This window comes from Stegostoma tigrinum, chromosome 27 (genome assembly GCF_030684315.1).
Source record: "Stegostoma tigrinum isolate sSteTig4 chromosome 27, sSteTig4.hap1, whole genome shotgun sequence".
Classification (NCBI taxonomy): domain Eukaryota; kingdom Metazoa; phylum Chordata; class Chondrichthyes; order Orectolobiformes; family Stegostomatidae; genus Stegostoma; species Stegostoma tigrinum.
Genome location: NC_081380.1, coordinates 37913105 through 37939401, shown reverse-complemented (window position 1 = coordinate 37939401; position 26297 = coordinate 37913105). Strand labels below are relative to the sequence as shown.

Sequence of the window (26297 nt, the reverse complement as noted above, 5' to 3'; positions counted from 1 at the left end):
AAGGGTCTAGGCTCAAAACATCAGCTTTTGTGCTCCTAAGATGCTGCTCGGCCTGCTGTGTTCATCCAGCTCTACACTTTGTTATCTCAGATTCTCCAGCATCTACAGTTCCTATTATCTCAGCTTCTAAAACCTTCAAGGCCAGGGAGGGGAGAGAGAGAATTGCAGTGGGAGAGAGGTCCCCTGAGGTTTGCCTACTTATGTAAATGCAAGCTGGCACAATTACAGAAAAATAGAGCAAAATTCAAGACAGCACAGTCACATATCTCTCCACCTGTCTTTACCTTCCACTGTCTATCTCTCTTGACCTGCCTTTTCCCCACTGTCACCCAGCTTAGTTTAGACCCACTCTCCTTCCCCTGCAACTGCTAACTCGTGCTCTACCGCACGTACCCACCTCTAAAACATGACTCTCCACGGCGAAGGCCGAGGCTATCATGGCGCTATGACGTTGCCCAGGCGGTCCCACCCACTCCAGTCGGCGGCCATTTTGAGACACCCGAAGGTATATGAGTGGCTCGAGCACGACGTGCTTTAGTCTGTGCTCATTCTCCCTCGAATTGCGGACGATCTTTTTCAAAGCCCGGACGGCAAGAACGGTTATCGAGCTCGGATTTTATTCTCAGTTTCCTCATTTCGGAAAGAAAGCAAAATTTCTAGGCGGATTTTTTTTTGTTTTTAAATCTGCCAGAGTATCCCCTGATCTTCGCCCCAATACCGATAGATTCTCGAATTTTCCGCATAACTGCTCCGTGAAGGGATTTTGAGTTGAGTTGAGTTGAGTTGAGTTGAGGGGCGGGGGGGGGGAAGTAAAGTTCCCGGCGTTACTCATTTCCTGAGCTCGTATCGTGTTTCCTTAGATGGCCAGCTTCCCAGAATTTGTCAACGAGAATGAAATAGGTAAGGATGTAGCTGTGCGGAAGGTTGTTGGGGGGTCGAGAGGGTGTAGGGTGGCCGCCTGTCGCTGGTTGGAACTGGATCCGAGCCTGGGAGAGGGCGGGGCAGACCCTCACTCCGCGGGGCTGCCACGAGGACCGGAGCAGGGGCTTCACAGCCACCTTCTGGGAGGGGGTGGTTTGTATTTGTTGGTCTTTGAGTGCCTGGGAGCAGGTTTCTCCTTTTTTTTCTTGGGCGGGAGGGGTGACTTCCTCAACCGCCCCCCGATCGTTTTAGTTGCATCAAGGGGCGATGAAATGCTTTCCTATAGCAAGGCGTGAATTCTTTATCCCCGCTTATATGCGGTGTTTGGATCATAGTTTGAAGGTGAATCGCAGCTTGGTTGTCAAAAATGGCCACCGTCCCCCACAATCTGGTCTTTGATATTAGCTCATAATGCCCGTGTTAACACTTCTGTACCTTTCCTATCGTTTCAGTCATTATTCTGTTACTCTATAGTCCAAAAATTTTCCTAACAAGATTAAGATAAACTGCAGCGTTGAATTCCAGCATACTATTGTCTGTGTGCTGAGAATCATTTTGAATTAATGTTTCTTACTTATCACCACTTTCTGCTTTTAAAGTAGAAATATTAAATTTTCAAATGTGAATATTATTTTAAATCCACTGTGGATGAAACAACTTAGTACAAAATATTACAACCAATGGTTTATTGTTGGCCTAGAGTGTAGACTTAATGAGATGTTTTTAAAACATAAATTTGTAAGGCTATTGTTTGCTAACGTGCTCTTGAGACTTCATTCTTGAGTGACTTGGTTTAATTAATGCAAGATACTTGGCTGTGGCAAATATAAGGTTAACCTTTGGCCTTTTTTATTGAATTTTCACCAGTAGCTGCTTAACTGTTAATGTGCTCCCCTCTCTCTCTTTTTCTTCCTGTCTTCACTTTTGCGAACAAAAGTTCTCAACGTGCAATCTATTCACTTGTCCCTTCGATAGGTTTGCCGAGGTTCTGCTCTTGTCACGCAGTCTGTACCACCTTGTTTTTAATAACATACCTTTGCTCAAGTCTTTGGTCATGCATGAAGTCATCCTTTGACTCAGCATACCAAGTCTGTGACGCCCCCAATCCCTCCTTTTCTCTGAAAAAAAATCTTGTTTCGTGAAGTTGAATCAAATTACTTAAGGAAATGTTTCTTTTTTGTATTGTTTTCAAAGCTGAAAATGTCCAATTTGTTTTCCTCAGTAGTAGAAACACAATATGGTCATTAGCCTTTAAAAATATATCTTGCTTTTGGCATTCACTCGATACACATTTCCAAAAAGAGATTAGCCCATGCTAGAAAATGTCCTTGGATTTATATCCTGCACTGCAAATCGTGTTCCCACAGTTGTTGCTGTTATTAACATAAAGCTTTCTTGCTTGATCGACTTGGGGATAGACACCTTCGTGAACAGTTTGGCAACTTGGACAGAAACTGCGAATAACTTTGCTGTTGCCAAGAGTTCCATTTTGACCCTGATTTTCATGTGAGCACAATGAAATCTCCAGAAGGAGTCATTTTCTCCCAGGGTATTTTTAACCTTGAGACAATTTAAGATTTAACAAAACTAAAAGAACACATGCTGTAAATCAGGAACAAAAACAAAGTTGCAGGAAAAGCTCAGCAGGTTTGGCAGCAGTTGTGAATGAAGAAGCGGAATTAAAGTTTTGGGTCTTGTGACCCTTCCTCAGAACTGTTATGTGACAATTTAAGACTGTTGCAAGCCAACGCATAATGTGGTGCCGCAGCACTTTACATTGTAAAATAAATTTAGGGGGTGTGAACAGTTGGCAAGTAATCTGCATAATCAGGAAATGATCATTGCTTGAAGGTATTTCAGTGATACTTATGTATTTGCTGTTTAAAAAGTGAGATATCGTTGTACTGGTTGCATTCATGTAGAATGTAGAAATTGGTATCCTTTGGTATTCCTGCCTTGGTGATTGCATGAGGTTGAACGGCCCTTGTTGCCAGGAAGTTACAGCTTACTGACCTTTGGTTCTGGGGGCCAATCAGAGGTCTTCATGGTTTGTGCATCATATTGGGGGTGGTCTTAATCATGAGGAGTGTGGTTTGGTTGTATCAGTGCAGTTTCTTGTGTTGTGATATCACATCACTATTACAATTACGTGTGTCAGTAGATGAAATATAAAATTGGTTGGGTTTCTTTCTAAAGTGTTAACTGATTTGTCATTCTGGCCAAAGTTTTCTGTGAATTAGGAGAACACTGGTGTACTCTTGGCCAAGTACAAATTGAAAGATGCATCCCATAATGTGCTTACTGAAAAGCATCCTTCCATGGATGTGAGAAATCTTGAATAACATAGTGTTATACATGTAAAATCTGAGCAGAGTGAATGTTAATGATTCTTCAGAACATGTGCTTAAACTTGACATGCATGAGATTTTTTCCAAATATTGGTATGCATGATAGCCAATCATCCTGACTTGAGAAAATGTTGTTAGAGATAGTAGGAACTGCCGATCCTGGAGAATCCAAGATAAGGTGTAGAGCTGGATGAACACAGCAACAACAGAGGAGCAGGAAAGCTGACATTTTGGGCCTAGACCCTTCAAAATCTCCTCAGATGCTGTTTGGCCTGCTGTGTTCATCCAGCTCTACACTTTGTTATTTCAGATTCTCCAGCATCGGCAGTTCCTACTGAGGAGATTTTGAAGAAGGGTCTAGACCTGAAACATCAGCTTTTGTGCTCCTAAGATGCTGCTGGGCCTGCTGCGTTCATCCAGCCCCACCCTTTATCTTGGATTCTCCAGCATCTGCAGTTTCCATTATCACTGATCAAAATGTTGCACTGTGTATTGGTTTCTGAAATTTAGATACCATATAGTGGTAGTTGCTACATGTGCAGTTTTGAAGACCTGCCCTTAATCCGGGAAAGTACTAAGATTCTGGAACTTGTTGCCACAGTGGATGCAGGTGTGTAGTGCGAATGTATTAGATCACTAGCCAAGTATTTGAGGGAGAGGTGAATACAGTAGGTGATTTTAGATGAGAGAGGATGTGGCTGAAGTAGGGCATAAACACCAGCATGAACTGGTTCAGCTAAATGACGACTTTACGTGCTATGACATTTTATTAATACTAAAAATGGTAGATGTTTCATTTCCAGGTTCACTTCCAATTCTGAGTCCTCGCAAGCATTGACCAGACTTTATCAATTGCTGAGTTTTTTTGCCTGATCAGTTTTTATGTATGATCCAGAGTTGCCATTTTCTGCCCAGGACTTTTTCGATGTGGTCATTTGTCATGTCAGTTTAGGTTGTGTGGACAGCTTTCTAGGTCCTTGTTTAATGTCCAGGTGTGTCTTCCAGCAGGTGTCATTGCTGTTGAGAAGAAAATAGGACTTTTTTTTTCCCCCTTCACCCATATCCCCACATCCTAGAAGTAAAGAGCCAAACTGGTTTAATGAGGTTGGGGTCACTCATTTCTGTTTGCAATCTGTCCAGGTCTCTTTCAGTGACCATGTTTTTTTTTTTGGACAATGCAGTGCTAAATTTGCACATGACCTTGTTCTTTTTCCTTCTGATTTGCCTTGCCCTGATCAAGTCCAGCCTGTGGCTTCAGTATTTTAGAACTTGTGCTGAATCAAGGTGCCTAGTGTCTACTACTTGGTTAAATGTTCATTGTTTTATTCACAGCACAGGCCCGGCTAATTGCTGATCTTTGGGCACCTGTTGCTCCATTTGAGCAAAAGTCTGGCCGTGAAACCTGGACTGTGGCTTTTGCGCCTGATGGCTCCTATTTTGCTTGGTCGCAAGGACATCGTGTAGTAAAGTTGGTTCCTTGGTCTCTGTATGAAAATAAGTAAGTACTCTTTCACTATACAATTCCTTAGAAGTAGCCTCAGAACAAGTTCTGTAACTGAGAGTTGAGGTGTTGTCTTAAAACCTCCAGCAGTTGACAATGACATTCCTCCACAGAGAGGAAATCTTCCTTTGATTCTTCCCATTGCTTGAATGATAGGTTTGCCTTTGGTGTTTGTGCATGTTCTAATTCAGTCTTGTTACCCAAGTCTAACTGAGAAGAATGGTCATCAGGTTGAAATAAATAATACTTAACTTTGCTGGGTTGTATTGCCAGGCTTGATCAGGCACCCTTACAAATGAAGTATCATTTCGAAGTTGAGGTAGTCACCTCACGATGAGATAATTATGGCATTAAGGAGTTGTTTCATTTCTTATGATCATTGAATACTGTGCACCTTCCATAAACATGTTAGTTACTTTCATGAAAGTGGGTATTTATCAACAGCTTAGTAGCTGATACACAGTAGCTTTGTATTACTTTGCTTGAGCCTAAATTTGTCTATATTCAATGTTCCTAAGTGGGGTCTTGTTTCACAAAGACAACAAACCAAGGAACTAAGGGGAAAAAGTAGTAGCTGGAAAACACTCCTGGTCTGGCAGTATCATGGAAGGAAGGCTGAGTTAACATTTGGGTCTTGTGACCCTTCAGAACTCTGCACATATGCTGTCAGACCTGCTAAGTTCCTACAGCAATTTGTTCTTGTTTCTCGTTTCACATAGATTTAATTGTATTTACTGTTTTACTGTGTTGTTTTGTACTCCGTGTTACTGCACCAGCTTTTATGGACCAGAGATCTTTGTTGGTTTCACAAAGTGCGGTTTTGTTTTCTGGTCAGAAACTTAGGGCAGTTAGATAATCAATTTTTTGTGTTGTAACATGCTTGTCAATAACTTAACGACTGATACAATAGCAGCAATTTGATTTACATTGATGCTGATGCCGCAGTTTGTATTAATAGTGAAGATGGTGCACAATCTATTCACATAGGAACATTTTTTTGGTAAGCCGTTAGTGTGACTTGGATCGTCATCAGGAAAGCTTGAAAAACAACCTGAGTGTGCTAAATCACTTTGTCTGGTAAATGATTAACATTTTAAATCTGGTAAATACAATTTTTTTGAACTTAATATGCTTTTGCCCAATTGACAAACTTGGTGAGACACAGGTTGTACATCATAGTTCTGAGACCTGTTTACTGATACGTTTTTGTTGTTTAATTTTTAGCCTTGTATTGTCTGCTTGGAGTATTAGTCCTTATAATTAATTTAAACTTTATTCTTTCCAGAAGATTGTATAATGATGAGCATGATAATGCAGTCAATAAAATTCTCAGAAAACAAAATGGTCACAGTCACAAGAATCATCCAGAAGAGCGCACAATAGACTGTGGCGATATTGTGTGGGCCCTTGCTTTTGGCTCTTCTGTACCTGAGAAACAGAGTCGTTGTGTGAACATTGAATGGCACCGATTCAGATTTGGTCAGGACCAGCTACTGCTGGCAACTGGTTTGAGCAATGGACGTATCAAAATTTGGGATGTCTATACAGGTAACAAAATTCTCTTTACTGATGATTAGAACTTAATCAAGTTGGCAGTGTAGTTTGGATTTGTGTAATTGTGAATTTTAAAACATTTAATATTGGAGCGCAAGCCAGCTGAGTACTCAATCTTGCTGAAATCTCATGTATCTGTCTCTTGAAAGCTGTGATTCTTAGGTTTTGGCAGGTGGAGGTGCTAATATTTCCTATGTCAACTTGCCTTGCATTGACAGGTATTGTAAGACCTGCCATAATTACCATCTCACTGTCCACTGCCCAAATACTCCCAGGTGATGAAGTTTACATGCTTCTTTCTTGAATGCTCTTGTCACCAGTCATTGAAGAAACCAAGCGAACTGGGTAGCTGCAAAACATCTCATTCTGCGAATGTGGCCCAACTGCTGTTGAGGCTAATTATTAAATGCCTAACCAGGTGAAAAGCCACAGATTGTATTTTAAGCATTAAACCATGCATTGACTTAACATGTTACAAATACGTTAGCAAATATTCAGCCTGACACTGTCGTCGTCTCCACCACCACCACCCACCCACCCCCGCCCCTGCAACAGGACCTGTTTTGTCTGTTTGTCTTAGATCCAAACTCTTTCATTGCACCTGGCTGTCAAATTCGTTCTTGTTTAGTCTTATTTACATGGCATTAATGATTTGTGGTAACTTCTGAATTTGTTTAAGAACCTATTAGAAATTTAATATTAAAAGAGCTATTAAAAGAATAGCACTCCAGTAATTTGAGAGCCAATAAACTGAGGGCCTACTTTGCAATTCACATTGAGCTTTGAAACTAGTCATTGTCTTAACCTGACTGTTCTAATGCATCAGCTTCTCATGTTGCAGGTAGATTCCTTCTTAATTTGATGGATCATAATGAGGTTGTTCGGGATTTGACCTTTGCACCTGATGGCAGCCTTATCCTAGTGTCTGCATCAAGAGACAAAACTTTGAGAGTCTGGGATCTGAAGGATGATGGTATGTTTTTAAAATTACACCTACATCAATTTTGAGGGTTATATTAACAGCTAGTCTTGGCCATGCTGATTTTGCATAATCCTAAATTTAATAGAATGTTGGCCATTAAATCATGGGGATTAGAATACCACCAGATGGCTTCAGTAGTTTGAATGGGTAAACTAGTTGGTTTTGAAAATTTTCTAAGGGGTTCAGTGGGAAAGGTATGCCAACATTTTGCACTAATGCAGGGACTCCACATCAAGGGAGCATCTTTGTCATCTGCCAAACTCTGATAGAGAAATTAGTGGTGTAGTGAACAGTGAAGCAGGTTACTTCAGAATATAATGGAACTTTGATCACTTGGGCCATTGGGCCAAGGAGTGGCAGGTGGAGTTTTAGATAAATGTGAGGTGTTGCAAATCAGGGCAGGACTTAGCTGGGAAAAGAGGCCTTGGGGTGCAGTTATTAGTTCCTTCAAGGTAGGGTTGCAGGAAGACTGGATATATTTGCCTTTATTAGTTAGTACATTGAGCATTGGAGTTGGGAGGTCATGTTTGTGATTATATAGGACATTGGTTAGACCACTGTTGGAATACTGTGTGTAGTTTTGGCCTTGCTGCTAAAGGAAGGATGTTGTGAAATTTCAAGAGTTCAGTAAAAATTGGCAACATCCTTGTAAATTTTGAGCTATAGGGAGAGGCTGAATAGGTTGGGGCCATTTTCCCCACAGCGCTGGAGGCCGAGCGGTGACCTTTATAGAGGTTTGTAAAATTGTGAACATGGATAGGGTGAATATCCAAGGCTGTTTGCATTCCCATACCCTAGGAAAAACTAGGGGGTGTACATGTAACGGTATGGGAAAAAATTTAAAAGGGACCTAAGGGGCAACTTTTTCCACACAGAGGGTGGTGTGAAAATGGAATGACCTGCCAGACGAGGTGGTGGTGGCTGGTACAATTAGAACATTGAAAATGTATTTGGATGGGTATATGAATAGGAAGGATTTAGAGGGATATGGGCCAAACGCTGGCAGTGGGACTTGATTAATTCAGAGTATCCAGTTGGCATGGATGAGTTGGGCTGAAGGGCCTATTTCTGTGCTGTAGATTGCTGTTTTGATGGTAAAACGTAAAGCACCACAATAAGGCTTGAGGGGTAAGGTGCTGACCCTCAAAATGCAAGATGAATTCGCATTTGAAGTCTGGAGTCCTGACTTTCTGCTCGGGTTATTGACAGAAATAGAATTGAGGTACTGAAAAATACAATGAGTTGGATTGATGGAGTGGACTCTGCTTGAATTACTTGCTGCTTTACCCTCATCACTTTTTATAATACGTTTTAACTTTAATTTCTGGCTACCCTGAGCTTAGCTAGGGAGCTGAATGTTGAGCAGGGTTTTTTCTTATTTCCACTTGATTAGTCGTAGTATATGTGCAACAAATGTTGACTAGCTAAAGGTTTAAGAAAACTTAAATTGATGTATGATAATGAAATGTGAGGCTGGATGAACACAGCAGGCCCAGCAGCATCTCAGGAGCACAAAAGCTGACGTTTCGGGCCTAGACCCTTCATCAGACCCTTCTCTGATGAAGGGTCTAGGCCCGAGACGTCAGCTTTTGTGCTCCTGAGATGCTGCTGGGCCTGCTGTGTTCATCCAGCCTCACGTTTCATTATCTTGGATTCTCCAGCATCTGCAGTTCCCATTATCACTGATTAAATTGATGTATGTTGTATTTTCTTGTATCAGCATCAAATGTTTTCATCAGAGGATTTATCTTTTGCCTTGCTTCTTTGCTGACATGCTTCTCAAATTAGACTACAAGACATCGGAGCAGAATTAGGGCATTTGGCCTATTATGTCTGCTCTGCCATTCAATCATGGCTGATAAGTTTCTCAACCCCATTCTCTTGCTTTCTCCCTATATCCCTTGAAAATTCAACCTATCTATCTGTCTTAAATATACTCAATGACCTGGCCTCCCCAGCCTTCTTTGGCAATGAATTCCACAAATTTACTACTCTGGCAGAAGAAGTTTCTCCTCATCTTGGTGAAGAGATGACCCTTCAGAATAAAGGGTCCTGGCCTCTCCTACTAATGGAAACAGTTTTCCAATGTCCATGCTATCCAGGCCTTTTGGTGTTCTTCAAATTTCAGTTAGATTTCCCAATAGCCTTCCAAACTCCAAGTGTAGACAGTCCGGAAACATTCCTCCAGTGTTAAGCCTTTCACACATGGGAACATTCTTGTGAACCTCCTACCTGAGATATGAGGTCCTAAATCGCTCTCAATACTTTAAATGTGGTCTGACCAGAGCCTTTTAAAACCTCAAGTACGTGCCCTGCTTTTATATTTCTAGTCCTCTTGAAATAAATGCTAGCATTATATTTGCCGCCTTAACTACTGACTCAACCTGAATGTTTACATAAGAGAATCCCAGACCAGGACTCCCAGGTCCCTTTGCACTTCAGATTTCTGAATTTTCTCCCCATTTCGAAAATAGTCTATGCCTCTCTTCTTCCAACCAAAGTTACAAGACTTCGCACTTTCCCACATTGTATTCCATCTGCCACTTCTTTGTACACACTCCTAACTTACCCAAATCATTTTGTAATTTCTCCAACTCCATACTCCCTGTCCCTCCACCTGTCTTTGTATAATCTTCAGACTTAGCCAGGATGCCCTTGGTTCCTTCATTTAGATCATTAATGTAAAAATTGAAAAGTTGTCAGCCTTGTGGAACGCTGTCAGTCACTGGCTGCCATCCTGAGAAGGACCTTTTATCCCCATTCTGCTTTTCTGCCGGACAGCCAATCTTCTACATATGCTGCTAACAGCATGGGTGTTACATACCACCTAAACAGGTGTTTACTGTCTGGATCAGCTGATTTATCCACATTCAGACCTTTCTTTTTCTAGCACCTCCTATTTGGTGAAGGTCATCATACTCACCTTTGTCCCCCCTCCCAACTGTTGAATTTTTGGGGTGTTACTTGTGTCTACCACTGTCAAGACAGATGCAAAGTATGTTGTTGCTCTGTTTTTGTTCTCCATTACTACTTGTCCAGCATCATTTTCCAGTGGCCCTATGTCCACTTTTGCCTCTCTTTTGCTCTTTATATATCTAAACAAATTCTGGTAATCTTTTATTTGCTGGCTAGCTTACCCTCAGATTTAGTCTTCTCCCTCTTTATTTTCTTTTGTCCTCTGGTCTTTGTAGGCTTCCCAGTTCTCTGGCTTCCTTCTGCCATTCATTGCATTGTTTTCTCCTTTTGTTTTTGTGCTATCCCTGACTTCCCTTGTCAGCCATGGCTGTCTTGTCCTCCCTTTAGTTTATTACTCTTTCCTAGGGATGAATTTTTGCTGTCTCCCAAATTACTTCAGAAACTCGTCCATTGCTGTTCCTCTGTCCTTACCATTGTGCTCCTCTCCGGTTTATTCTGATTGGTTCCTCCTTCGTGCCTCTGTAATTCCATTACATCAGCTTCTAGCTTCCCCCTCAAATTGCAGAGTAAATGCTATCCTATTATGGCCACTGCCTCCTAAGGGTTCCCTCACCTTAAGCTTACTTATCAAGTCTGCCTGATTGCACGTGACTAAATCCAGAATTGCCTGTTCCCTACGAGGCTCCGCCACAAACTATTTCAAAATGCCGTCTTGTAGTCATTCCACAAATTTATTTTCTTGCGATCCACTACCAACCTGATTTTCCCAGTGCATCTGCATTTTGAAATCTCCCATGATTACAGTAACCTTCCCTTTCTTACTCACTCACCTTTTCTATCTCGTGGTGTATCTGGTGCCACACATCCTGACTACTTTTTGGAGGCCTGTACATAACTCCCATTAAGGTTTTTCAAACCTTTGCAGTTCCTCAACTCTACCCATACAGACTCTACATTGTCTGACCCTATATTGTTCCTTGCTATTGATTTAACTTACTAATAAGGTTACCCTACCCCTTCTGTTCATGTGCCTGTTTTTTCAAAGGCATGTATATCCTTGGATATTTAGCTCCCAGTCCTGATCATCATGCAGCTATGTTTCCATGGTGCCCACCACATGGTACCTGCCAATTTCGATCTGTGCCACAAGCTTTGTACACTGCATACATTCAGATACAACACTGTCCTGTATTTACCATCCCTCTTCTCATTGTCATCCCTTTATCCAGTTTGCTTGAAGTTTGATTCCTAACCTTTTCCAAGCTCTCCTGTTTTGCGTTCCTGAGACTTTAATAACCTCTCCTGTGGTCTCCTTTCTTTTTATGTTTTTTCCACCTTTTCCTTGCAATTGAATGCACCCCAGCATGCTTTGTTTCCCAGTAGTTGTCATATCTTGTTTTTATTTAAACACTCCCAACAAAAAATTTAGAGCTTAAAATCTATTAACCATTGTTTACTGTTTTTGCTTGAACATCGGTCCCAGCTTGGTTCAGGTGGGCATTGTCCCAGTGGTACAGATCCCTCTTGTTCTAATATTGATGCCAGTCCCCCATAAAAAGGAACCCCTCTCTCCTGCAACATATTTTTAGCCACGTACTTCCCTTATTCTCATGTCCCTGTGACAATTTGCATGTGACTCATGTACTAATCCAGAGGTTATAACTATTGAGGGCCTGTTCTTTAGTTCATAGTTGCTGATGATCCCTATACAGGTCCTTCCTTCCTAGTCTTGTTGTTACCAACCCAAGACATGGTGACAAGCAGTAAACTGCAGTGTAATCAGGGTTTGGGGAGCAGATGGTGTATGTTTCTTCTATTGTCCAGGTTAACCTTTGCCAGTGACACCCATGTCCCATGAATGAAATAAAAATGTTTCCTGGTGCAGGAGCTGCATGCATGCTGTAATGAACACATCAGCCGGCACTTCTGAGGTCTCGTTCGTTTTTTAAAAATTAGATTCTGTACGTAATTTGGCATAGTTTTGACTTTTGGGGCTGCCAACTGAAGTGATATTTTAAAACAAAGCTCCTTTCCTGTTTTGGGCTACATAGATTTATTAGATTGCAAGATTTGATCTACTATTCTAATGAGCTAGTTGCATATGACTCTTGTATTGTACTGAAGAGCACATGGATCGTTTGATCTGAAACATTAGGTTCAATGATAACTAAGTGTGGAACTGGATGAGCACAGCAGGCCAAGCAACATCTTAAGAGCACAAAAGCTGACCCTTCTAGGCCCGAAACGTCAGCTTTCCTGCTCCTCTGCTGCTTGGCCTGCTGTGTTCATCCAGCTCTATGCTTTGTTATCTCAGATTCTCCAGCATTTGCAGTTCCTATTCTGTCAGGTTTAATGATCTTTTTTTGCTTTAACAGGTAATATGGTGACTGTACTGAGGGGACATCACAACTGGGTGTATTGCTGTTCCTTCTCTCCAGATTCAAACATTCTCTGCTCTGTCGGAGCTGGAAAAGCGGTATGTGTGCAAGTTCCTTGTTTGCTTTTGGGGGATAAAAGTCTTTTGATGCATTGATCAGAGCCCTTTATAAAATAGCATGCTTTAGACTCTCTTTGTTACTTCTAGAGTTAGAACTTGCTCGGTGTCATCAAAATATTTCTGTGCAAGTTAGTGCGTAAGTGTTGCAGTGTGTTGGGGGGTGAAAGATGTTCTAAACCTCTAACTTGGGAATGTTAATTTCACGCTTTAATGATGGTCTTAATGTTATGCTAGTCTAGTCCTCTGGCTGTATTATAAAGCATATAATGCCTATAATTGAGTAGTTATTAGAAGTTGTTTGTATAAATAAGTTTGCAGCATTTTGGTGCAGAGCATGCATGCAGAATATGTTTGCAAGTATCTTCCGGTTTGACTATTGGATGTGACTACTTGTATGCACTGATTTCAATAAAAATTTTCTACTTCCTGGTTCTGAACCAGTAGTCAACTATTAGTTGTAATTTGGATACAGTACCTGTAAACATTCTATTTTCTAACTGTTGAAAGAATTGCCATTAATAACTTGAACTGGGGAAGAAGTTGAAGCTCATTTTTATTTCTTACATGGCTTGTTGCTAAGACATAACAGAATATCTGCTGCTGTGGATTTTCTACTTTCCCTCCAAAAAATGTAAATATCTCCTGAGCTTTTTACTTTCTGCCAAAATAATAGGATAGATAAACCTGTTTTGGGGCCCCTTGTCAGATCAGATAAGGATGAAGGGAGACAGGTTTTTGAAACTGGGTAATTAATAGATCTGCCAGCTCAACGTGAGCAATCCCCACACACCACCTCACCTTGATTCTTCCAGTGCTTATTTGAAGACTTATGTTTGACCAAGGTAGTGTGTCAAGGCTTAAACTAAATCTTGGGGGCCAGACTCAGTTGCATGGAAAAGTATGGAAAAAACATTCAAGGTGCAGGAGGAGAACTTATGGAGCTTATTAAAGTTTCCAGAACAAGTAATAGGACAGAGGAAACAGTCAGGAATCTAAGATAACCAAGTGTGGAGCTGGATGAACACAGCAGGCCATGCAGTATCAGAGGAGCACAAAAGCTGCTGTTTTGGGCCTAGACCCTTCATCAGGAAAGGCCAGGAATCTAACTTGAGTCGTAGCATATAAAGGGACAGCCATGAGAAGGGATGTAGTAAATGTGGGACTGGGTCTGTTGTACTGAAATACATGCAGGCGACCATATGTTTTTTGGGAATAGCTTGTGGTATAGCCCATTTGGGAGCAGCTAATTTTGGATGTTGGGATGTGTAATGAGTAGACTTGATGCAGGTGTTCAAGCTAAGGGACCCTGTTGGGCATGTGGCCCGTAATATGATAGAAAACACGCTGCAGTTTGAGGGGGAGAAGCTGGAATCAATGTAACAATATTGCAGTTTAGTGAAGGTAACCACAAAGACAAGGACCTTGCCAGTGGAAAACAGCAGTAGCACAACAAATTGAAGGCATGGGGCGGAGATGAGTGCAGTGGCTATCACTAAGGAGAAGCTGAAAGCTCTGAAGAAGGATGAACCACCCAGACTACGTAGTCTACACCCTAGAGTTCTAAAGCAGACAGCTGAAGATGTTGTAGAGGCATTGGTGATCTTTCAGAAATCTTTGGAGTCAGGGAGGGTCAGAGAGGACTGGAAAAGGGTTGTAACACCCCTGTTTAAGAAGGATAAGGGAGGCAAGAAGACAGGAAACCATGGACCAGTTAGCCTGACCTCAGTCGTTAGTAAGATTTTAGCCCAATATTAAGGATGAGATTGCATACTTGGAAGAGCATGGTAAAATCAGCATTGACTTCATCAAGGGGAGTCACACCTGTCAAATCCATTAGAATTCTTTTGAGGCGGTAATGAGTAAGTGGACATACTTGATTTCCTGGTGACCCTTGGACAAAGTGCTGCCCAAGAGGCTGCTAAATAGGGTAAGAGGGTTGGCTGACTGACAGCATGTAGACTGAGGGGGGAAAAGGGTCTTTTATAGGATGGCAGCTGGTGACATGAGCAGTTCTGCAGGATTCAGTGTTTGGACTACAACTATTCATCTTTATATATTAAGTGTGTGGATGAAGGAATGGAGAGCATTGCAACAAAGTTTGCACGTGTCACAGAGGTGGGTGGAGGGACAGGAACTATTGAGGAAGTTGGGAGGCTGCAGAAGGACTGAACAGTTAGAAGAATGTATTCCATCTGTAACCTGCCCAGCGTGGGGAAAGTGAGATTTTTGCACTTTAGTGGGAAGAATAGAGATCTTGACTGTTTTCTAAACAGGGGAAAAGGTTTTGGCAATCTAAAGCACAGAGGGACTTGAGTCCCAGTTGAGCATTCTCCTAAGGTGGGAAGCAAAATACGTAAGTTCAGTTGGTAGTTAGGAAGGCAATTGTGACATTAGCTGTCATTTCAAGAGGGCTAGAATGCAAGAAGAGAGATCAACTGCTGAGGCTGTATAAGGTTCTGGTCAGACTACATTTGGAATATCATGAGTAGTTCATAGCATTGTAGAATTCCTACAGTGCAGAAGCAGGCCATTTGGCCCATTAAAGTCCACACCCACCCTTCAAAGAACATCCCACCTTGACTCACCCCTTACCCTATCCCCCTGCAATTCCCACCCTAGGTATTATTTTTAGTATAGCCACTCCACCTAACCTGCACATCAATGGACTGAGGGCGCAAACTGGAGGCAACTCATGCAGACATGGGGGGAACGTGCAAACTCCACACAAGCAGTTGCCTGAGGCTGTAAGCACTCATTTTGCTGAAACCCAGGAATGAATCAGGGGCCTTTAGATCTTCAGTCGAACGCTGTCCTAACTGAGATACTTCGGCTGGCCCTGCATCTAAGAAATGACGTGCTATGTTGGAGGGAGTCTGGAGGAGATTTAAATGAATGATCCTGGAATACAAGGGCTTGTTATATAAGGAGTGGTTCAGGATTGTGGGTCTGTTGTCCTTGATGAAACTTAAGATGAGGAGGGATCTCATTGAAATGTAGGACACTGAGAGGCCTGAATAGAGTGGATGTGAAGATCTTTACATCAGTTGGAGAAACTCTAATCCAAAGGCCCGGCCTCAAAGTGAAGGCATGACCCTTTAGAATTGAGATGAGGAATTTTTTTAGCCAAAAAGTGCTCAGTTTGTGCATCTCCTTGCCTCCACAGCCTTCTGCAGCAGTGTCATTAAGTGTCTTAAATATTGTAGTTTGGATTATGAAGGACGTCCAGGATTACAGAACATGGGCAGTGTGATGAGTTTGAGAAACATACCAGCTGTGATCAAATGGTGGAGCAAACTGAATGGGCCAAATGACCTAACTTTACTATATTTATGGTCTTAAGGTTCAAGTGTCTAAGAGCTTCATTGCTTAGATCACTTCCAAATTGTATTAATTTTTGCACTCTAATAAATGACAGTTGTAACTGTCACTGATTATGCACGTGTTATTGTAAAATTATCAAAGCGTGTTGCCAAGGAAACTTGGGTCTGGCAGCATCTGTGGAGAGAAAGCACAGTCAATGTTTGAAGTCTGGTGACCCTCCTCCAGACTGTAGAATTAAATTGACTAACTAGACCATGGGGTGGGGAGGCTAAGATCAGATCAGGTGCATTTCATCTAATGCTTGCACAGCTTGTTAGTGACCTGGGGAAAATATTTTTTTGTGCATGTACTCAAGTTAATTTTATCTTTATTTTTTCAACAGTCCAATTTAAAAGCTTTTGAAAATTGAGAATAATTGATTGGATGCTCCTCCTCTTGAAGATTCACATTGCATTTTGCCTTATTTATTATTGCTTCATTATTTTTCCAAATGTTGGATTTCTGCCTGACAAAATGTTCACCTGTTGTATAAATGCGTATTTTTGATGTGATTTTTGCAGTTGTGCGCATTTTTGTTCTCTACATTTTTGTGGTATTATTCAGTATCACATGATTACATACACTAGAAGATGCCTCAATTTTGAAGAGCTTCCAAAATCCAATAGTCAAACTGACCTCTGAATAATACAGGCAGCAGATTAGTGTATCTTAAAGCTGTGGAACATTTTGTTCATATTTCAGGATTGTTCAAGTTTGTTACTAAGAACAGAAAGCTAACAAGTTAAATTGACTCAAAACTTGCAATTGTATTCAGTTTTCTAGACCTTGCACAGTAAAAGGTAAACTTCTTTACTTCATGCTGCACTGAATAAAAGTTTAATGTCAAAGTGCTGTTTTTAAAATCTTTCTGGATCTCTGTTTATTTTAAATGACTTCCTGAAATGTAAACTTTGATTCTGCATCTTTGGCAATTGGTTCCTTTTAATGGAGGTTTGAATATAGTTTTTTGTTTTTGAAGTTTTGTATCAATTCTAAAGGACTACAGCTTTGTAAATCTACGTTACTAGCTAGAAGTATCTCAGACTATAAATTGTTAATCTTTTAGCCCTTTAAAAGGTTGTGTTTACAACATTGTAACCAAGTAACTACTATGCTTTTGTATTTGTCATTGACATTGCCCAAGAATATAGAGACCTCAAGAATTTGAAATTTCTCAGTTAATGTTTCTAAACTGGTTTCCTTTCACCCACCAAAAAATTTAAGTTGTTTAAAACATGTGTATGCAAGCACTCTTTTATTTGAGTAGCTTGTGTACCTACATTTTAATGTTGGGAACCCTAGAGTGGCCTTTTTAGCCACAATGCAGATTTTAAACCAAGTCCAGTTCCTGCTTGGTCCAGGTTTTTTTGGTAAACATAGTCCTGCTGTACCCTCGAATAAGATCGTGACTGATCTGTTTTTCGTGTCTTGCATATTCCTATCTGTCTTTCTCGACGTCTCACTTTTTAAATTCTCCCTACTTGGGCAAGCAACCTTACATTTTGCCATATTATCCTCCATCTGCTAGTCTGGACTCTTTCAGTCAATCTGTCTGAAACCTTCTGTCTTCACAGCATACTTATCTTTTTGTCATCTGCAGATTTAGCTGTTTTTTGCTTTCCTCAATCTTGAGTTCATTTCAGAATCCATAATTGTTTAAAATTAGGAGTTTCACTGTTGGAGAGCTGAATGGCTTTCTTCTGTGCTGTTAGCTCTTGGTTCTTTTTATAACATCTTCCTTTCCATAAACCCCTTTTTTAAGAAAAAGAACTGTCATGGTCACTTGCATTGGCCCTTTGCAAACTACAGCAAGTGAAATCTGGACTTCGGTCTAATGGCTCACTTTCTCAGTAAGTAGTGCACTTCTACACTCAGCTATTGGAGGAGCCCCATTTAATAAATTGCGTATTTATTATATTTCTGGTTTATCTTTGCTTTCTTTGCCATAAGTAGTGGCAGTTAAGTCAATATACTTTAACTTTAGGACTTGCCTGTCCAGTCGTGCTGCACAAAAGGTGCAGAAAGAAGGACGTTGGCAGTGGTAGTAGCTGTGCAGAAAGGAAGTATCTATTGAGTGTAAGGTACATTATTGTTCATAAAGTAAGACATAAGCAGGTTTATGACTTTTTTTATTTTTAGCAAAATTGTATGCCTCCTCATTTGGCAGATTGTGCCAAGTTTGACTCTTACTTCAAACTACCTGGCGGGATCTTGATGTCATTTCTTGGCAGCTACAACTTTCCTATAATTTTCAAGTGAATGGGAGAAACTGTTAACTGGCAAGAATGTACAGCAAACCCAGTCTGCTTTCAGTGACTGAAGTAAATTTTTGCAGGACATGTAATTTTCAAACACTATCTCTATTGTGACCTACATTGGAATGTAGTCATCTTTCAAAGCCAGAAATGTGAATTGGCCATTTCTTTTTGTTCATAATAGTTATGGATAGCGACATACTGAACATTTTAACAGAGATATTTAACCTTTTCCCCCATTTTACTAAGTATTTTTTTCCTCTTTAGATCTCCCGCAGCATGTACCATTCCTGGCAGAGGGTGGGCAGGCGATCTGCTCCCTGGCCTCTGACAATGTTACCAGAAGGTGTGTGAGAGCAGCCCAGGATAACTTCCTTGGTTTTTGCTTTTTTCCTCCCTCTTCCTCCTCATTGGGAGGGACTTGACTTCAGCTTGGTTCTTCCCCCCCCAGACAGCCCGGGTAAGATCGGGAATGCTGCGTGGGCAATCACAAATGTGAACCTATGTTGTTGAATTCCCATTGGAGCACCAGTCTGCTGCACACTGGGATACCTACTACAAATACTGTTTTAAATGTGCAGTGTGGTTGGTAGAGTTTTTAATTTCTATTCTCAGAAAATCTAAAAATGTGCAAAGCTGTAGAATTGGTCATCTGTGTTCAATAGTTTGGAGATGAAGTAAGTGTGCTGTTCAACTTTCTGCTATCCATGATGTCCTTTTAGACACTAAAATATTGAGCCTGAACTGTGCTGGTGGGTTGATAAATTTGTCCGCCTGAGTAGCTGCTATGTGCCAAGGATTCCATGGATGATACTTGGTATGTTATGTTTTCAGTCAGGGCAGCGTTAAGGCTGCTTTACTGGTCTTGCCATCGGAGAGATGAGTCGTGGAACATTGGTCAAGAGTCTTGCCTTTGATTGCAGCTCTGGCGATAAGTGTGCATGTATTGAGTTCAGTGAAGACAGACTTATGTTCTGCTGTGATATATTCTGGTGTGTCAACACTTGTTTGTCTAGATAAACTGTTGAGTGGTCGCTTTGGCATGCAGCTGGAGAGTACCCAGTGTCTTTAAACTCTCCTAGCGTAAGTCACATTTCAGGAGTGAAAGTTGTAGAGTGGAAGGAATCCTACTTAGTTTGTGACTGCTTTAGTAATTTCTTATTTTTGAAGACATGAAAGTTGACTATTCTACACGATGCAAAAGTAGAAAGAGAAAACTGAAAATAGCAATGCTTATTTAAATCAAATTGAAATTCTGAATATTTGCATAAATCCACTATTAACTTACTTAGATTTTTAAAACACATGCATTGCTTATTTTAGTGAATTATCTTTGTAATTTCAGTTTTTAATACTTTCAGCAGACGATTATTTTGAGTGGCCAAAAGGCAATTAAGGTTATTTGTGTACTAAATTGACCTTGTGTCTATTGTTCGGGTGGAAGTCTGGATCATTTTTAAGACCACTTGGGGCTCATGTATCTGACTTTAATTTGCATCTTTAAAACTCTCTAATTTGCTACGATAGTGGAACAAAAATCCTTCAGATCCTTAGACTGCACAGTTTTGTATGGTATTGCCATAACTTTGTGCGCTGCCATGTTTTCACAGTAGTGGAGAAAACTCTGCTTTTGTTTTTGTGTTAAAATGATTTCCATATGTCTGTAAGGAGGTGCCAGGACAAGGTCAGAGAGATTCCATTCTGATAGAAAGGGGTCCAAGTTGTGATTGGATTACTATTCGAGTGGACTTAGGGAATATCTATGCTCTTTGACTAATGGAGGGATATGTGACCCATTAGGTCTCTGGAACAATGAAGTTCAGTTTGTATGCCCATTTAAAAAAAATTACATATATGACTATCATATACAATCTACAAAGTTTGTCTGTAATTGAATCATCTGGTTAATGTGCTGTCATAATTAATATATCCCAAAATGTAATGTTGAAGCCTCAGTTTTGTGCTTTTTGCCAAAGGATTGTTCCTTTAGGCCGTCAAACATGTTCTTTTCTCTTGCAGTATCTGCTGTTTCATAGGCTCGCTCCTGATGAAAACGTTTTGTAAACACACGTGAACTTTAACTCTGAATGGAGGTTCCGTTGGAGTAACAAAATGTTATGCTTAAGTTACCTGTACTGTATTTTTCTACATTTTTGTTTCTGAAGTGTTAAATTTCAATTGGAAGATGTAACTTATAAAAATTTGTAAAATTGTTTAAATTATTTAAGCATCCTTTGTGGATGTTGCATATGTTATTTAGAATATATAGATATAGCTGGCATGTTTGTAAATATTGCTTCTTAAAATTTTTAGTTGCAGTAATGACACTGAGCATATCAATTTTGGAAGTACTGTATAATTTGAACTAATTGTTTGCAAATTTATACTGTAACTGTTATGGATTATAAATTAACTAGATCTCGTTTGGGAAGATTAACCATAAACTGGAGCTGTAAATTGCAATTTTCTCATTGCAGGTTTTTCTTTGGAACATGGAAAGCTACACCATGATGCGTAAACTTGAAGGTCACCTTAATGATGTGGTATCATGTGAATTCTCTCCTGATGGAGCATTGTTGGTTACAGCTTCATATGATACGCGAGTTATTGTCTGGGATCCGCATACAGGCAGTATTTTGTTGGAGCTGGGGTAAGTGACCACAGCAACCCTTGTCAATAATGGATGATGCACCTGGTTTAAGAACAATGACCAGTTCAAATTTCTGTTCTCCATCATGGCCTTGAGTGATGGTTCATGTTAGGGGTCTGGTATTTATGGGCTTTCACTTCACAAAATGTGTAAATTTCCCTACCACTTATGAAAACTATTGGAGAAGATTTTTAAGGGCAAGATATACACCCTTTTGGGAAAGAATGCACTTATTAGTGGTGGTCAGCATGACTTTGTGCAGGGAGGCCTTGTCTCAGATCTGAGTTTTTTGAGGAATTGACGAAGATGTTTGAGGGCAAGGCTGTGGATGTAGTCTACATATGCTTTACTAGAGCACTTGACAAAGTGTCTCTCAGGCTGGTTCAGAACATTAAGCCACACGGAATCCCCAGTGAATTCATAAGCTGGATGCTAAATTGTTTTGGCCATGGACAGATGGTCGTTGTGGAGGGGTATTTTACTGATTGAAAGCTTTCAGTCAGTGCTATTCCACAGGGATCAGTGTTCAGAGGTGAAAGGACCTCTTTGTAATATGAATGAGAATGTAGTTGTTCTGATTCGCAGGTTTGCAGGTGATGCAAAAATTGGGGGAGTTGTAGGTATTGAGGAAGGCTTGTCCATCCATCAAGATATAGATCATTTGGATATTTGGGCAGAAATGGCAAATAGATTTTAATCCAGACAAGTGAAATGTAATACACTTTGGGAGGTCAAATGCAAGAGGAAAGTATACAGTAAATGGCCTTGGGAGTGGTGACAGAGAGGGATCTTGGGAGAAGAGTCCATTGCTCCTTGAATTTGGCAATGTAAGTGAATATGGTGGTAATGGTGTATAGCATGCTTCCATGCATAGGTTAGTGCATCAAGTATAAAATTGGCAAGTCATTTTGCAACTGTAGAAAACCTTGGGCTGCATTTGGAGTATTATGTGCTGTTTTAGTTGTGACACTGTACAAAGAATGTTAAAGATTTGGAGAGGGTGCAAAAGAGGCTTACTAGGATGTTGCCTGGATTGAAGTCCTTTTACCTATAAGGAGAAGTTGGGACAAAGTTGGATTGTTACAGGCTAGAGGGTCAGAGGCTGAGAGGCAATATGACAGATGTACGTAAAATAAGAAGCATGGAGAGGGTGGGTACTGAGTCTTTTTCCAAGTGTGGAAATGTCAAATACAGGGAATTTAGGTTTAAGGTGAGAGGGAGAAGGTGTAAAAGAGGTACGTTGTGCAGAGTTTTTGGAGGGTTGGTAGGGTGCTCGGAACATTGTGCCAAGGCAGGTAGTAGAAGCAGATATGATAGCAACATTTAGACAGACATGAACACCCAGGGAATAGAAGGACCTGGACTGCATGTGGGTAGATGGGATTAGTTTAGAATGGCATCTTGGTGCAGGCATGGTAGCTGGAGGATCTATTCCGGTGCTGTACGGTTCTGTGTTTTCTGTAATTCTGACCTTGGTTTCAGAATTTTAAGAAGTGTATTAGTGTCGCAGCACTGCAATTCATGTTTGTTTTTAATTTGTTCATGGATTTTGAGTATTGCTGACAAGCTAGCTAGCATTTTTTAAACCTGGAAAATGTGATGGGGAGATAGATGTCTTAGTGACATCCGGCAGAACTGTAGAATAAACCTGTAGATGGTGCTTGCTTTTACACTTATAATATTATGCTGTTACTTTAATGAACTTCATTTTGGATTTGTAGGATATGGACAAACTACAGAAAATAGATTTGTGTAGGTCAGTTTTCAAAAGAAGAGGTGAGAAATTGAGAAATTATTGACTTGGCTTCAAGAAGAGTTGATGCCATTGTACTTGCTAAGCAACTTATGCACCAATGTGAATTATCAATTCTTGTTAACAGTGGCCACTAATTAGACTTTTATCTCAAGAATCTGTAAAGTGTATTCATCTATTGGATCCTGTGGATGTAAGCTTTTGCTATTTTGCAAACAAAGGTTTATATGTTCCACCTAAAGTTTCTGCCTTCAAAACATTTCAGCTTTATCATTTGGGAGCCTAGGTTTTTGGGGTCAGGGAGAGGAAAGAGTAAGTAGTTGGTTTTATAATGGGATTGTAAAGCTTTTCAGTGTCTTGCATTTCGAACAATTGCAGCTTTAAACCTAGTTTGAATACTTCATCCAGAGCTTTCAGTGTCTGGAAGTGTAATGCAGTGCATGCCTTTTGATTATAAATAGGGAAAGTTAGGATATTTTCATTAATTGGACTTTTTCACTTCTGCCTTTGCAGGCATCTCTTTCCACCTCCAACTCCAATATTTGCTGGTGGAGCAAATGATCGCTGGGTGAAATCTGTTGCCTTTTGCCACGATGGTTTGCACATTGCTAGTGTTGCTGATGATAAGTAAGTGGATATTAAATATTTGAGCAGTAGAATTTCCCCTCTGGGAGAATGCTAATGATGCCAGATTTGGGGTATTGAAGCCAGCGGCATTGAATACAGGAAGGAAGAGCTCGTTTTGAAGTTTCCTCATTCTGCCTCCAAGGGGCTTTACTCTTCTGATTGGCTGTTCCCATGTATTTGCGTGCTGGAGCAAGAATATATTAGAATAATATGCAGCTGTACCACTTCTGCTGTGCTGCATGCTTTGATCTCTCTCTGAAAGATGTGTGCTCACTGTTTGTTTTGTTTGATGAAATCCAGTCACTTGGAATAATTTATTATTTGTATTGGAGTTGGATTCATTAGAAGTACCTAACTTTCAAAAGTTACTATGATTTGTTTTTCTGTACTAAGTGTATCTTGTGATGGTTTAAAATTTAGAAGGGAAGTAATCTTGGATCAAGAATATTTGTTTTAAAATGTTAAAGGGAATTTACATGGATTGCACCCAAGATTTAGGTTTTATTTAATTTTATAAGCCTGATTGAGAAGCTCCAGGAAAGACCACTTGCTGAGCAGATGAAAATAGCCCATAGATTTTGTTTGAGTATGATACTGCAATTGAAAACCCTTATTTGTTTCAAAGCCCTAATACAGCATGTTGCATCAGTGTTATCAGTTGGAAAGTGAAATTTTTCTTGTGTACTCCAAATGAATTTAGTGGGAGTAAACTAACTTTGATCCCTCAGATAAATTCTGATCAATCATATTAACTACCATCCAGTTGCTTCTGAAATGCCTGCTATGTAACTCTTGATTTGGAATAATTCTAATTGGACAAGGTTGACTACTAAATTTCTGCAAGCTTTGCAGAACTGTCATCCAGATGTATAGTGGCTCATTCTGGACTGATGAGAAATTTCTCATGGATCTGTATTTGTTAGCCTTCCACTGCTCCTAAATACATGTTAGGTTAACTGTATGAACTGACTAATATTGTTCATTGCAGAATGGTGAGATTCTGGCGGATTGATAAAGATTGCCCAGCAGAGGTTGCTCCTTTAAGCAATGGCCTATGTTGTGCCTTTTCTCCAGATGGCAGTGTTCTAGCTACTGGGTAGGTATATTATAGTGACCTTTCATGATGCTTCAAGTCTGTTTAATACGTGATGCTGAGAGTTCAAAATCAGTTTTCACATGAGGTTTGCAGTCGTGAAGACATTGGACTCAACGTTAACTATTGTCCTCCATGGGTGCTACCAGACATTTTCTTCAGCATTTTTGGTTTCAGATTTCTCGTGTCTGCAGTGTTTTCTTCTGAGCATTAAAGGTAGCTGAAATACAGAAGTGAGGCTTCAGGTGGACTGTTGGTTCTGAATCTTTTATGGAGGTTGTCTAGTTCATTGAATTCCGATTTGAGAAAATTGCGTTTCCTGTATTACTACTTTCATTCTTAACAGTGAGAATGGACACCAATAGCCAATTTTGTAGATGAGGTTTGTTTTGCTGACAGTGTTGCCAAGTGAGTTGGAAGGTGATTGCTCCTATGTCTCTGCCACTGTCACACTCTTCAGTGGAGCCTTTAAACAGGGCACTGTTCCCTACACAATAACCAGTATTGAATGTCCAGACTACTATTTGAAACCATCTTTAATTCTTAATAACAGTGGATGAATCCTCTTGTGCTCCTGAGGCACTCGAATTGTCTTCACTGCATAATGATAATTGGTATGAAATAGGTTAACACTAAAGATTACTAATTTGATTCTATCCGAACCCACCTTTGCTGTCTTCTGTGGTGTTTGTTTATGAACTCTTTACAAAAGTGCATAAAATGTTCGAGTTGGTGACCTTGGATCACAAGTTAACCCTACATTTGCTTCGCTTTTCTCTTCCAAGAACGCAAGATGGTAGTGTTCACTTCTGGGCTACTCCCAATCATGTCCCCAGTCTTCAGCATCTCTGTCGTATGGCTTTGCGAAGAGTAATGGTTACATCTTCTGTTGAGAACCTGCTTATCCCACCAAAGATAATTGAATATCTGACTTACCGCATAAACTGACCATTTGGAGCTGCTTAACTTCTGAAGGCTTTGGCGTACGTTGCCTTTGTTGTTTAGATGTAGACAAACGGGTGCATTTTCATGCCTCTGTAAGCCAAGCTTTTGTTTGGAACCTGGTCAGTTCATACAGACTTTTTTCTGTAAAAACTGTACATTCTGTAAACCTGTACTATTATATATAAATATCCGCTTGTACCATAACTATTTTCTATTCTGTTCTTGGTCCAATGTTTTTGTTCCTGTACATAAATAAATGTGTTAGTGTTTTGTAAATGTAATTATTGGAAAAGGCCTATAGGGTTTAGTTGATATTCAATATTGTTTGCAACTCAAAGGAAAAACAACTCACGTTAACTGCCAAAGACTTGTTTTTATAAGCTAGCATTTACAAATGCAGGCAAAAGCTGCATTTCATTTAAATGTAAATTTATTTCTCTTCATCAATTAAAGAGAAGTTGAGTTTTATCTTTGGTGTTTTTATTAAATAGCAATTTTTGCTGCTGTCATATAATTCACCTATAAGTTTCCAATTAATTCCAAATGAAATGACCCATCTTTGTCTTGCTTTTGCTGACAGTCATACTCGTGGAAAATTCTGTGGATAACTGAAATCAAAGCCAACTTTAATTATCAAAGAATCAATCTATCAAAACTTCAGTTTTATGTTTTCAGATGAATACTTTTGTCATTGAGTGTCACTGAGATTGGACCGAGTAAAGCCATGGATGTAAAGTGGGAGGCACTTCAATGGACTGTTTTAGCATTGAGCCATAGCTCAAAATTTGCATATGTGGAGTAATTCATTGCTCAAGAGTTGCTGTGATCATTTGATGCCAATATGTTATGCCAATAAAATTAGAATTGGGTCACCTGAGCCTAATCAAGGAACCAA

At 40.2% G+C, this 26297-nt stretch overlaps 1 protein-coding gene across 2 annotated transcripts; it reads left to right on the top strand.

Moving 5' to 3' along the window:
• Nucleotides 1-488: 488 nt before the first annotated feature.
• On the top strand, nucleotides 489-25870 carry wsb1 (WD repeat and SOCS box containing 1). 2 transcript variants are annotated; one of them, XM_048556797.2, is made up of 9 exons: nucleotides 489-900; nucleotides 4602-4767; nucleotides 6059-6318; nucleotides 7166-7297; nucleotides 12598-12698; nucleotides 20812-20984; nucleotides 23251-23364; nucleotides 24353-24460; nucleotides 25243-25870. In XM_048556797.2, the coding sequence occupies exons 1-9, from the start codon at nucleotides 861-863 to the stop codon at nucleotides 25403-25405; spliced, it is 1257 nt and encodes a 418-aa protein (XP_048412754.2). In that variant the 5' UTR covers nucleotides 489-860; the 3' UTR covers nucleotides 25406-25870. The 2 variants fall into 2 exon arrangements, with proteins under 2 accessions (XP_048412754.2, XP_048412753.2); XM_048556796.2 differs by having other exon boundaries at nucleotides 6056-6318.
• The last annotated feature ends 427 nt before the right edge of the window (nucleotides 25871-26297 follow it).

Bases quoted from the DNA above. Each gene is read 5' to 3' on its own strand.
- wsb1 (XM_048556796.2), top strand. From the start codon at position 861: ATGGCCAGCTTCCCAGAATTTGTCAACGAGAATGAAATAG. The intron at 6,319-7,165 runs GTAACAAAATTC...CTCATGTTGCAG, and splicing joins AATTTGGGATGTCTATACAG to GTAGATTCCTTCTTAATTTG. The intron at 12,699-20,811 runs GTATGTGTGCAA...TTCTCATTGCAG, and splicing joins CTGTCGGAGCTGGAAAAGCG to GTTTTTCTTTGGAACATGGA.